Raw genomic sequence first — 12,355 nt, forward strand, 5'->3', positions numbered from 1 at the left:
GTCAGTGATGCATTTCAGAAAATGCATTGTTTCTCGTGGAAGTTTGTTTTCCTCGAGAAGGGAAGAGATAAGTGTATGTTTATGAAAGGTGACAAGTGCTTCTACAAGTGGTGTCTGAAAACAAGGGCACTGCTGTCTTTGTCAGCACCTGGAGTTCCTGTATGAAGGAACCCTGGTCTCAGAAGAGACTTTTGCAGTGTGACTTTTATGGTGTCCTCACTGCAGATCTCTGTATGTCACAGATCATGCACTTGGTAATATTTAGCATTTTTTTTTATTATTTTGGAAAAAGTAACCTAAAGCTTCCTGTCAACAAAATCACACACTTTCATTTTACCTCCAAGTACTCCAGGTATGATTAAATTGATGCATTTTGTATGTAGATCAGGTACTTTGCTTCTGAACAAAATCAAACTGCCTATTTTAATTGAAAATCAGAAATCAAAGAAATACCTACTTGCAGAGTTTCCATAGACCTCTCTTGGCCATGTTACCTACTGACTTTCCCCCCAAAAAAGCTCCTGGTGTTCCAGATCAGGCACTTAAATGGTTGTAGTGAAAAAACCCTCAAACTTTCCAAATGTTGCATTCATTTTTTTTCACTTAAGTTGAAAAGTTTTCTTCAGCATTCACGTAAATTTATTATTTTGTGGTATGGGTCCGTGTTGTGCCTTCATCTTGCTTTTCCGCCTCCCTCTTCTCCTGGTTTAATATTAACCTATTGTATTGAGTAAAAGACAAATGATATTTCTGATTTTGCAGCATTGTGTCTTGCTGATAAGTATTTCTGTTTAGAGATATTTTGGTGTGTATATGTGTATTTCCATGCATATTTCTACATTATTAATTCATTGAATTGAATACTTTATGAAGAAATAAAAGGATGAGTCAGGTTGGGTTTGTGTGTGGCTTTGTTGTTTTGCAGATTTAACATAAGTATACGTATATATCAGAAAATACTTTTGCTTTCAAGGACACTCATACAAATATAGTAAGCCTGATGCTGGTTATTATATTGCCACTAAAATGGCAAGCCAATGATTTTCATAATCAGGCTTCCCAACAAAGTGTTTTCAGTCAGAACACTGTTCCCCTCCAGTGTCCTAACTCACTGGGATGAGATAACTGGCTTTTGTTTGCACCCACCAGCTTTCTGTTAACACTGTTGATGTAAGAATGGTCCTTGTGCTGGACTGTGTGGGGGTGGAGGTATTTTCTGTTGAAATACAGAAATTAACCACCGCTTATCTCCTGTTCTCACAGACACAGCTTGTCTAAAGTATCTCTGAGAAACAGTCAAAACATCAGGATAAGAAATTCAGTGAATAACTATTCTTTCTTTTCCTCCCATCTCTAGAACAAAGAAAGAGTTATGCACGGGACAGTGCCAGCAGCATATCCGAAACATCACAGTATCACGTAGAGGTGAGATGAGGAGTGATATACCAATTACAGCTTTCAGTTATGTGCTGCTTTTTTTGCCTACATGATTTTTGAGGATACATGTGCTTGAAGGCACATACATCTTCCAAAATATCCCGCCAGCCTCAGGTCACTTCAGAACAGATTACAGTGAAATGTCTCAAATTCTATGTATATATAGCTTTGCCACAATGAGCTGAAATTTTAGATACAGAAGAATGTAAGCAAAGTTGTGTGTAGTTTGGCAAACGGACAGGACTTCTCCATGGGGTATCGATTCAACGTCTTATGCTGCCCTGTCTCTGAACCTGGCTTGTTACAAAGATGAGGCAGAGCTGAATAATGCCGTGCTGTTGGCAAGGCACACTGGATGATATTTAAAACTAATACTTTGATTAGATATAATCAGCAGAGGTATTAGAATATTCCTAAAGAGCTGAACATTAACCCCTAAAAGCCCAGTTAGTATAATATGTAGTAGTTAAATATTCTGCCTGCACAGATTCTTTCCCAGTATTAAGTGCAAAGTATGTACTTGCTGTCCTTATGCTGCTTTGCAGAATTACTGCGCTCTGCTGTCATATTTTATCGAGGAATAGGTATATTTAAAGTATTCTGCAAAAGTAAGCCTGAGTGCCTATATGTAGCCTGTTAAGCACTTTTGAATGCAGCGCCTCATTTTGTAGTCTTACTTTGACTCAAACTTTGTCCTACTGCCATCAGGTCAATGTCATGGGTTAAGCCAAGTCTTGCAATTACCATGTATTCTCAACTCCTTTTTGCTGGGTTTTAAATCAGCTGTAAATAGTGAGATCATATGCAGAAGAGTCTTAATTTCAAGTGCTTCAACCCTATGATCATCTTGCAAATGAATATGTGTGTTGCTTCTTATTGCCTATTTTTCCTTGGTTTCTTTATAAGAGTTTTGGTCCTGTACTGACATAACAATTAGTACTTGCATCTGGAGTCTAAGCATTCCTGTGTGAGCAGCCAGTAGAGAGTTTGTTTCACTTCATTTCTTTTAAATACTTTTATTATATGCACTTTACACCTACCTTCTTCTCTGTAATTACTAAGTGCCATTATCCTGTAATAGAAGAAAGCACAGTTAATTTTATTTATTTATTTATTTTTCAAACTTATTTAGAGAACAGATGTACAGGCATATATTAAACTTGGTTCAGCTTGAATGAGTGTTATCAGATCTTCAGTAAGAATGTGAAGCTGGATTTATGCTTGAATAAAACTAAATAATTCTGTGGGGTTTTTTGCATGGCTGGCATGTTGAAGGAGAAATTACCACCACCATAATGACAGGGAAGCTAACTGAGGTGATGTTTGTGAAGTAGTGTTTAGTTTCTAGACCATTAATTGAATCTGGAGAATATTCCAAGTTGATGGTGAACAAAAGTAGTTACTTTGCTACATTTCTACTGTGTGCTACAATAACATGACTATCCATAAGGTACCCAGTTAGATGCAAGCCCATCCTGGTTGCCATCAGCACACTAGCTGGCAGCCCTGGAAGAGGTGAGGACGCTCCAGGCCAAGGTGGTGGTGGAGGTGCGTTGTCAGTGTGTTTCTGGGAAGCTTCTTCTGGCATCTCCTGAATTCAGCTTGCCAAGAGAGACAGGTTTTCACTCCTCAAGAAAGCTAATTAAAACTCACAGTTTAATTCTAGCTTTGATACCTGAAAGATGTCAGAATATGCCTTCAGGTCTAACCGCTTACCCTAGTGAGGAAATGACAGAGGATGACAAACAGCGAGCTACAAAAATCGGTTGACTTAAAATGGCATTACGGACTAAACAACCTTTCTTATGTCTTATAGGTGGAATCTGTCATATACAAGTGCGCTTTTATTCATGAATAATTTGCATTGCTATTTCCTGGCAATTTGAATACTGACACTCCTGAACAATAGGGGAAATTGCAATCATAATTTCTTTTAAATGTATGTTTCGTTCACTAGCACTTGACCACGTTTGTTCTGGACCGAAAAGAGGCAATGATTACAGTAGATGATGGAATAAGAAAGCTGAAATTGTTGGATGCCAAAGGCAAAGTGTGGACTCAAGATATGATTCTTCAAGTGGATGACAAAGCTGTCAGTTTGGTGGACTTGGAATCAAAGGTAAGATCTGTGAGTGACAGTCTCATTTTCAGAGAGAAAGAAAAAGGGAGCAGCAGAAAAATTATGTATGTGGGACTGAGGACTTTAATTAGCTTATTATCACTTCCCCTTTTTAACTTATGCAGCTTTTCTGAGATCAGGACACTGTATAGTAAGGTGGTGTTTTGTGTTTTTTTTTTTTTCTTTTCTGGCAGAATGAACTGGAGAATTTTCCTTTAAGCACAATTCAGCATTGCCAAGCTGTGATGAATGCATGCAATTACAATTCAATTCTTGCATTAGTATGTAAAGAACCAACCCAAAACAAGCCTGATTTGCATCTTTTCCAATGTGATGAAATTAAGGTAAGACAGTAACGGAGATCTGCTATGACATATTTGAATAGGGGAGATTTTACAAATTGACAAGTACAGTGGACAAAGTTAAATGCGCTGATTCATAGAAAACAATTCTGTACTTTTATTCTTTTAAAATGCCATATGTTTAATGCATACTTATCAACACTATTTACAGCATATTAGTAAATGTAGTGTAGTAGGTATTGCAAGAGAGTGATCTGGTTTGTAAGCTGAATCCTTAGTGCATGTTCAAATACATCCTTACTGCACATACTGATTCTTGGGCTCCATAGCTGTTAATTTAGGTTTGTAAATGTGTAAAGCTCTGAAAAATGTCTATGGTTTGCATTCACACTTCTGAAAAGAGCAGTGGAAAATAGTTTGAGTTATCTCAAATTTATTTTATAACCTGCAATGAAGTCATCTAAGCCCTGAGTCTCACCTAGTTTTCCCCCCTTTTCTTTCCTCTTTTTCTTGCTAAGCTGTTAAATTTTCTCTATATTCTCACCTCTCTTCATCTCTGCTCTGCTGGAGAGATTGTGAAAGGCAAAATATTACTTGCAGGAGGGGCAAAACAGGGAAAGAGATTTGATTGTCTCTGATCAAAATATTATCTTCAAGTGTAAATTATTTTTTTAACTCTGCAATGCTTCTTTATTTTCAGGGTTATAAATTTTAATTTCTTAATGAGTTATTCCATGTAATAGGCATTTCTTTAAATTCAAAGGGATAATTTCATGGGGATTTCTTAATTCCTTTGTAGTAGTTTGTATCATTGTCTTGAAACAACAGATTGCTAAATCACACTGTGCAACTGTTTTGAAATTGGTATAATGAGGTTGGTGTGAAGATGACTGGCTAATTGTGTGATTTGTTGCATAGAATTTGCTGTTTCAGTGGAAAGTGGGATCCTGTCAGAAGTTCAGGTGGCATTATGTTAAATAGTTCAGGGATCCCTTTTAAGGTCTGTTTGGACTCAGCTTCCCAGAATGTAGAGGTGGTCTCTTTTTAAAAATAAAAATAAAGAGTACATAAGCATGACTTGGAAGTCCAGGATCTCCCTTTTTTTCTGAGCTATTGATTGAGTCTCAGACCATACCCTGGGGTTTTTTTCCTTACCCACGAAACTTGTCTGGTTTAAAAAGTTTAGGTCTTTCTCCATTGGCTTTTTCCTGCTTTTGATTAGAAGTTACCATGAACAGCAGGAGCTGCTGCAACAAAAATTAGTTAAAATCAATACTATTTGGAGCATTCAATGTTTTCTAAACTAGAAAAATTTTAAATAATAAATATCTAAGAGTACTGGATTAATGGAATTCTTCTGGGTTTAAGTTCCTCTGATCCCCTAAAGTTTTTTCTATTAATTCTGTAATCATAAGGTATCCCTTATAAATATTCTGTAGTGCAATTCATTATAGCCTGAGAAGTCCTTTAATCCCTTTGGATCCTAAATTTAACAACATCTTCTGATCCTAACAGAAGTTACAATTACACGTTCCTTCCAAAAAGTTACATAATCTTATGCATTATCGGGGTGCTAGGAAAGGCACAGTCCTTGTAGAGTGAGCCAGACAGTGACAGCTTTGGGCTTTGACAGCCTTTGTAGGAAATTAGTCAGCTGAAGACTGATGTAATAGAGCATTCTAAATCCTACGAGAAGCCATGACCTATTTAATGCAAGATCTATTAAAATAATGCTTTAGACATGCATCAAAATTACACTTGTGGGCCACTGCAGTTATGGAGGGGCGGGAATCCACAGATTAGGGAATGTTCTGAAAAATTAGTCTTCTGTCACATCAAAGAGAAATTGGAACCTATCATTATTTCTGAAAGGAAATTGTATAACGAGTTACTTTTCTAATTATGTTGCAACTATCTATAGTAGTTCTGTTGCTTCTATATATAGTATATTTTGGGGTTTTGAAGTATAAAAAAAAATCCTTGAGACAACCAGAAATTATATATGCAGAGGGAAAAAGCAGCTTATGTAATAATGACTGACGTTAGATAATTACAACTGTTCAGACAAATTTGGTATCTAGATTACATTCTTGTCTAATGATCATGCTTGAGATTGGAGAAGTGACAAAAATACCAACTCCCAGGCTTTATTCTGTTGTTTTTTCTGCTTATGTGTAAAATAATTTGTCCCAAAACTTTTAAATAAATGTGATTTGATATGGTATTCTCTAATCTAAAGGTGCTATACAGAAAGTGCATGAAGAAACATTTATTTCCTACATCTGGATACTCTAGACGATACCTGGTGGTTTCTGCTTCTGTCTCTTTAGGCTAGCTTTATTCATGAAGATATTGAAAGTGCAATCAGTGACAGCAAAAGTGGGAAACAAAAGAAGAGGCTTGAAACACTGAGGTAAAAACCTAACTTCTTGACAGTGTATAGAACCAAAGAGTGAGACACCATTCAGAACCTCTCCAGGTTTGCCTGCTGTATTTTGGGTTCTTATTGCTTTGGTTTGGGTTTTCTTAGACTTAATAATATAATTCCAAAGCCCTATGTAGAGGTCTTGTTTTAATAATTTTCTCATGTTCTCTCAGTTTATAGTGTCACAATTTATAGTGTCACTCTTACCTTTCCCAATTCCACCTTAGTGATGGGAACAGCTGAGATCAATACCACTTGCCAGAGGATGGCATTGCATGTCTCAGTTCTGCATAACGATCAAGTAGTTCAGAATTTAGATTAAAAACATAAATGCCCCACAACTCCAAGTAAGTAAGATTATGCTAAAAGGTTTTGGGATCTGAAAACGTTCAAGCAGCAATTGAAGACTGAATAATTTTCCTGCCTGCCTGTTCAATGATGCTGAAGGCTTCTTGTTTCCCTGGTAGCAAAAGCTTCTTTGCCAGTTGGAAAATGTGGGGGAAAGAATCTGTTTGGTTCGGAGAAGATGAATACAGAAATGAGAGGTAGCAAACAGAGGCATAAAAACAAGGGCACAAATATATTAGATACTTAATGGTGATGGTAGTAGTTGGAATGTTAGTGTATAGCTGCATCCTGATAGTATCTCTTGATGTTATTTACATTTTTTTCAGATAGAGAAGTCTCTGCTGGACAAAAATCATTAAGTAAAATTGCCACCAGTATGTGAATGAGTTTATAACATTTTTGGCTCTCTGCTAAATTCTGATATGCAACCTACAAAATTTTCCTGGAGTAAGGGACACTGCTATAAAAATAAAGCAAAAACTGAACTATGTCTAGCTTTATTTGCATTTTTAAAATTAGATAAGTAGACTTTACTCTTTGTGGGACCCTAGCAAACAGGTATGAGCACAAGGAGGCAATCCAGAGGGATTGAAACACACTGGATATGCTGGGAAACTAATGAGATTTAATTGGGAAAAGAATGTAGGTCAGTACATCTGTTGGGACAAATAATCTGAGGTATCAGTCTCTGAAGGCTGTGAGGCCAAGAGGTCATGCGTGTGTGGCAGCTTCGTGCTGGTTACTCCCTGTCATGTCATTTGCCTGCTGGCACTGGGTCACAGAGAGGGACCCTCCTGCCTGACATGACATTGTCGAGTTGCTGCAAGGTTACTGACAAGTGAAAGGGCACTGGAGGAAGGAAAGGCAAAGGAAATACTTTGTTCTTGTTGTTGTTCACTGTTGAAAGACCAAGCAGCATCTGACATTTTATGGTGGTCTTGTTTAATGCCATGAATGAGATGGGATTATAAAGAGAAGAATTCAAGGTGAAGATCTTGCTTTTAAACAGAGGTGTGGGAAAGAGGGGGGGGGGATCTGTATGACAGGAGCTGTGAGAATTTTATTGTCTCTTGGTATCAAGCTGCAGAATGGCTTCAAAGACCTCTTTATAGTATTTTAAATGACAGTAAGAACTGGAAAAGTGGAAAATTACATGTGGGAACATTGATACAGCTGTATCAAGGCAGGATGAATAGGTCCCTGTTACAAAAACAAAAATCATCCAGTAAAGTGGTTTTTGTTGGTAAAGTTTTAGGGAAAAGGTGTTTGATGACTGCTCAGATTTAGGGACTAAATACTTGTGATGGCTGAAGAGTAACTTCTGATTTTCTAATTTTCTTTCACACAAAAGGCAAGTCCAGACAATATGACTCTATATGGGGCAAAAATGCCACCTACTCAACCCAAGCCACTGAGTTTACCCATGTAAACTGACAGGCCTCATCATGTTCTTTGTCACCGCTTGGTGATGTCTTGGGTGATGAAGATTTGCTAACCCCGTCGTGGAGTGGGTTTCCTGCCGTGTTTAGCGCATTTACACATCCTGGTCTTGAGTAGTGCTTACTTGGCAAGTCTACAGCGTGGTCTGCAGTAAAAGAGGTCCTTCTGAAGCCTCGTCTTCTCTAATTAGGCACTAGAGAATAGAACGTTTGTCCTTCAAGTGTCCCTTGTGGGCTCTCTCCTCTCCCTCCAGAATGATCTCCAAAGCTGACAGTGCCATCCCACCTCCGCCACGGGCACCGGCCCCGGTGCCGCCGGGGACCATCACGCAGGTGGATGTGAGGAGCCGTGTGGCAGCGTGGTCTGCGTGGGCTGCTGAGCAGGGCGACTGTGAGTATCCCTGGGTGCCAGCTGCCATGCAGAGGGGTGGCAAACAGCTGTTCTGGGCAGTGGATTTTTGTGGTGCTTGGTAAGAACAAAAATGATTTAGAAAGACCGCTTTCATGAAGATTACAGTAACTGGATACAGGAATGGTTGTCCAAGGTCAGCCCTCTGCCCTCACTGAGAGCAGATATGATTATTCTCTGAGTCTGCTTTGAAATGCCCTAAGCCACTGTCCACTGATCTGGGGAATAAGATCTGACTGTCAGAATCTGACTTGTCATTTGCTTGCTTGTATCCATTTTCTGACTTTCTGTTCAGAGCTGCTTTTCCTTGTGCATAGCTGAGTGGGGGTGTGGGCTACTGATTTTAACCAGGGCTTCTTTATGAACATGGTAGCATTTACAGAAAACAGTACTTTCATAACTGTAGTCATCTAATGATGCTCTCTTCAGTAATAGGGAGAGTGTAGGCCACATATTTTGGACAATTAAAAACTATAATCAGGGATTAAAAGGTGACTTTAGCATTATTTATTTATGGTACATTTATCTTGGTTACATATCAGTCTGTATGGCTAAACTGGTTCTTTTTATTTTTTTTAAGCTATCTTTTAAAGCCGTACCCAAGAAATGCTGTAGCATTCCTAATTGGTTTGGATTGGTTTTGTTTGGTGGTTGTTGGTAGTTTTTTTATATCTCTAAGGGAAACATATTTTGATCAGATTTCTTTAAAAAAAGTTCTTCAGAAAGAATAAAGTTTGTTCTGTAAAACAGACTGATAAGGTTAAGGTGAGGTCCCATATGGTTGATTTGTTTGGGTTCTTTTAACAATAGGTACTAAAACTGTAGAATTAGAAGATCTTGAAGTCTTTATTATTTTTGGTTTATTAAATAATATCTGTATTACTTAAGTTCACAACTATGCAAAGAAAGCAGCTGAAAATGCTCAGAGCAAACTGAAGTGTTAAGAATTATTTAATCTATGTATCTGCAGAATTACATCTGTCTTGAATAATGGCTAACCTGTTCTTCTGCTTGACTTTTCACCTTAGAAAAGTTTCATTAGTTTGTCGAGTGCCATGACAGACCAGTTGTGGATCTGAGTTCCTGCAGTTCCTTTTATTCTACTCATGCAGATCTTTTCTAAAATGTATTTACTGAAATCCCACCTGTTCACAAACACAGTGCAGTACTTAGTGTAACTTAAAAACACAAAACTTATAATTTCTCAAAACGTTCACCCTTCTTGTTTTCAAACAAAAGTCGCTGACACTGTCCATTGTTATTTGTAAGTACTGGTTCTATCACATCATAAGCTCCCATTTTGATGTTGCCAGAACTGGCATTCCTTTTTCCTAATTGCCTTTTACATCAAAATTGTCTTCAAAGTCATGGCTGCACTCTTTCTTGCTTACTTCTGCTGGTGAAGCTTTCAGTATATTTTGCAAAATAGGATGATTCCTAATTATGTTGTATTTATAATCTACCACTTTGTGCTGAAATTTTTTGGTTTTCAACTTCGTGGTTAACTTCATTTATGCAGTTAAATTGACTGAAAGCACAGACTTAGCTTCTTTGTGAGACGTAATCAGAATCAGGCATTAGGGTACAGGATTTTCAGGTTATGCAGAGTCCTTGCAAAGTGAATGATACAAACAGCTTTGTCCATCTTTTTCTTACAGTTCTGTGGTTTAAAGCATAAGCTATATAGAAAGTGTTATGTACTAATATACTAATTCCACATATATGGTTGTCTTGTTCTCTTCTTCCCTTTTTTGCAGTTGAAAAACACAGACAATACCATGAACATGAAGAAACAGCAGAGATGATGGCAGCCAGGATTGACAGAGATGTTGTAAGTGAGAAACTACAAATGATGTTGCTTAATGTCTGTTAAATTTTGCAGCTCCATTTTGTGAGAAGACTTTTCCCACATAGTAAATTCAGTTCTGGAGAAAAGCTTTCCAGGCAGCCTCTGCTTGTGTGGTAGATCTAAAAATGAATAGGTGGTAGTTCCTTTTCTTAATTTTGTTCTCTAAACAGAAAAAGAGATGGGGGAATGCCAACACATTGAATGTGATATAAACTTTTCTGCTGTAAAGAGCTAGAAATACAAGTTGTGATTTTGTGCAGCAGGCCAATTTTAGCAAACTATATAAGGAGTAAAAAAATTCCATCAGTTTAGTGGGACTTGAATATGTGTAATATCTGAAGAATAAACGTGATCACTTCTGAAGACAGGTGGACCATGTTTATTTCTAACCTAAAGTTTTCTTGCCTATAAGCAACAACACTGGGTGTCTGTGAGATCAAATATGGTCCCATTTGTCAGTTGTAACTTTTCGACGCTCAGCAACATCAGAGAGTCTTGAGAAAAGCATGTTGGGACCTGCTGAATTGGTGTCAATGTGTTTTCCCCGGAGTCTCATTCATTCTCATCCGCTTGCTCTTCGAAATCAATTCTTCAAAGAATACTTCTCTACAAATAGCCTAATTTGTAGGGAACTTCACCAAATAGCTTAACACTTACTAGTAAAGGAGATTATGAAGTTATACCCTTTAGGATAATGCTGTCCATTCAAATTTATTTTTCATGTGCTGTGAGAGAGAATGTAATGTGGGAACAAATTGTGTAATTGCAATCTGAACTTAATAGTTTTGTTGATCATATTTTAAAAGGGTCCAGAGACCCTAAGCTTTTAAAAAGATAAGATTTTAAGTGCTTTACAGGTATGTAAAGTTAAGGACACAATTCATCTAGCATGAAATTTGTTGCAAGAAAGCTGTTGGTGTGTGAGAAGTCTGGATGTTTCAATTTCTGGAGTACTTCTGCTACATATTCTGTAGAGAAACTGTTGCTTTTCTTCTACAGCAAATTCTGAACCATATTTTGGATGACATAGAGTATTTTGTTACCAAACTTCAAAAAGCTGCTGAAGCATTTGCTGAACTTTCAAAGAGGAAGAAAACTAAGAAAAGTAAAAAGAAAGGACCTGGAGGTAGGAGTTCTCACTTTGAGCAAATAAATTCCTATGGAGTGTATTCGTGGATGGAAACCTATAATAACCATTTGCTTGAAGGCAGCGGGAGGTGACTAAATAGAGATGTGACCACAGAATATGCTCACTGCTCTGGTTCTATATTTAGAAAATTCTGTGAGTTGGTAAATTTATTATGTATGTATATGTTTGCTATATCTGAAATATTGATAGAAGTTATATACGTATAAATGGTACATAAAAATCTCATTTTGTTCACCAGAGGGAGTTCTCACTCTCCGTGCAAAACCACCACCTCCAGATGAATTTGTTGATTGTTTCCAGAAGTTCAAGCATGGCTTCAATCTGCTGGTAGGTGACTGCTCATGGATATGGTGGGTGTGTGACATGCAGTAAGATTTTTCCTGGGATGTCTGATGGCTAAGTATAACTTGGTCTTTGTTTTCCCTGCCACTACAGATTAATTTGGGTATCAGTTTTGGTGCATTTTCTTGTGGCTTATTCCCCTAGTTTGGGGGGAAGAACTAAAATTATGGTGAAAGATGAAGAGGAGAAGGAAGAATCAATAACACGATGAATTTGCTTTGTAGTTATTTTTAAGTTTTCTTGGAGGTTTCTGCTATTCCGGAGGGTGTGAATGCTTGTGGTTGATGCACCTGAAGGTTATTTTGTCTCTGGGAGTGCATTAATAAGTTTTCTGCCTAACCTTCCTGTTGTCTTGACCATGCAGAGAAACCTTCTGGGGCCTTCAGTGCCCTGCAGCCACCAGCCGTGCAGAGATGGTCACATCCAGGGAACTGTGAGCCTGAGTCTGCACTGTCTTGGTCTCCACTGCTCTTTTCAGAAAGAGCAACCCCACAAGTATTCTCTGCAGGAATGCAGATATACCTGGAAATGCAAT

General features: G+C 37.8%; 1 protein-coding gene across 3 annotated transcripts in view; it reads left to right on the forward strand.

Moving 5' to 3' along the window:
- The window catches only part of EPS8 (epidermal growth factor receptor pathway substrate 8), a 75,611-nt gene that overhangs the window by 29,893 nt on the left and 33,363 nt on the right, over positions 1 to 12,355 (forward strand). For all 3 annotated transcript variants that reach the window (XM_027890973.1, XM_027890972.1, XM_027890974.1), the window contains exons 4-11: positions 1,358 to 1,425; positions 3,395 to 3,556; positions 3,751 to 3,900; positions 6,189 to 6,271; positions 8,325 to 8,461; positions 10,237 to 10,310; positions 11,328 to 11,454; positions 11,717 to 11,805. In XM_027890973.1, the coding sequence (XP_027746774.1) occupies positions 1,358 to 1,425; positions 3,395 to 3,556; positions 3,751 to 3,900; positions 6,189 to 6,271; positions 8,325 to 8,461; positions 10,237 to 10,310; positions 11,328 to 11,454; positions 11,717 to 11,805 (890 nt within the window). The remainder of the gene's footprint in view (positions 1 to 1,357; positions 1,426 to 3,394; positions 3,557 to 3,750; positions 3,901 to 6,188; positions 6,272 to 8,324; positions 8,462 to 10,236; positions 10,311 to 11,327; positions 11,455 to 11,716; positions 11,806 to 12,355) is intronic.

The sequence above is a fragment of the Empidonax traillii genome, unplaced genomic scaffold (assembly GCF_003031625.1).
Source record: "Empidonax traillii isolate 1590-97213 ecotype Southwest subspecies unplaced genomic scaffold, ASM303162v1 scaffold305:size1471525, whole genome shotgun sequence".
NCBI lineage: Eukaryota > Metazoa > Chordata > Aves > Passeriformes > Tyrannidae > Empidonax > Empidonax traillii.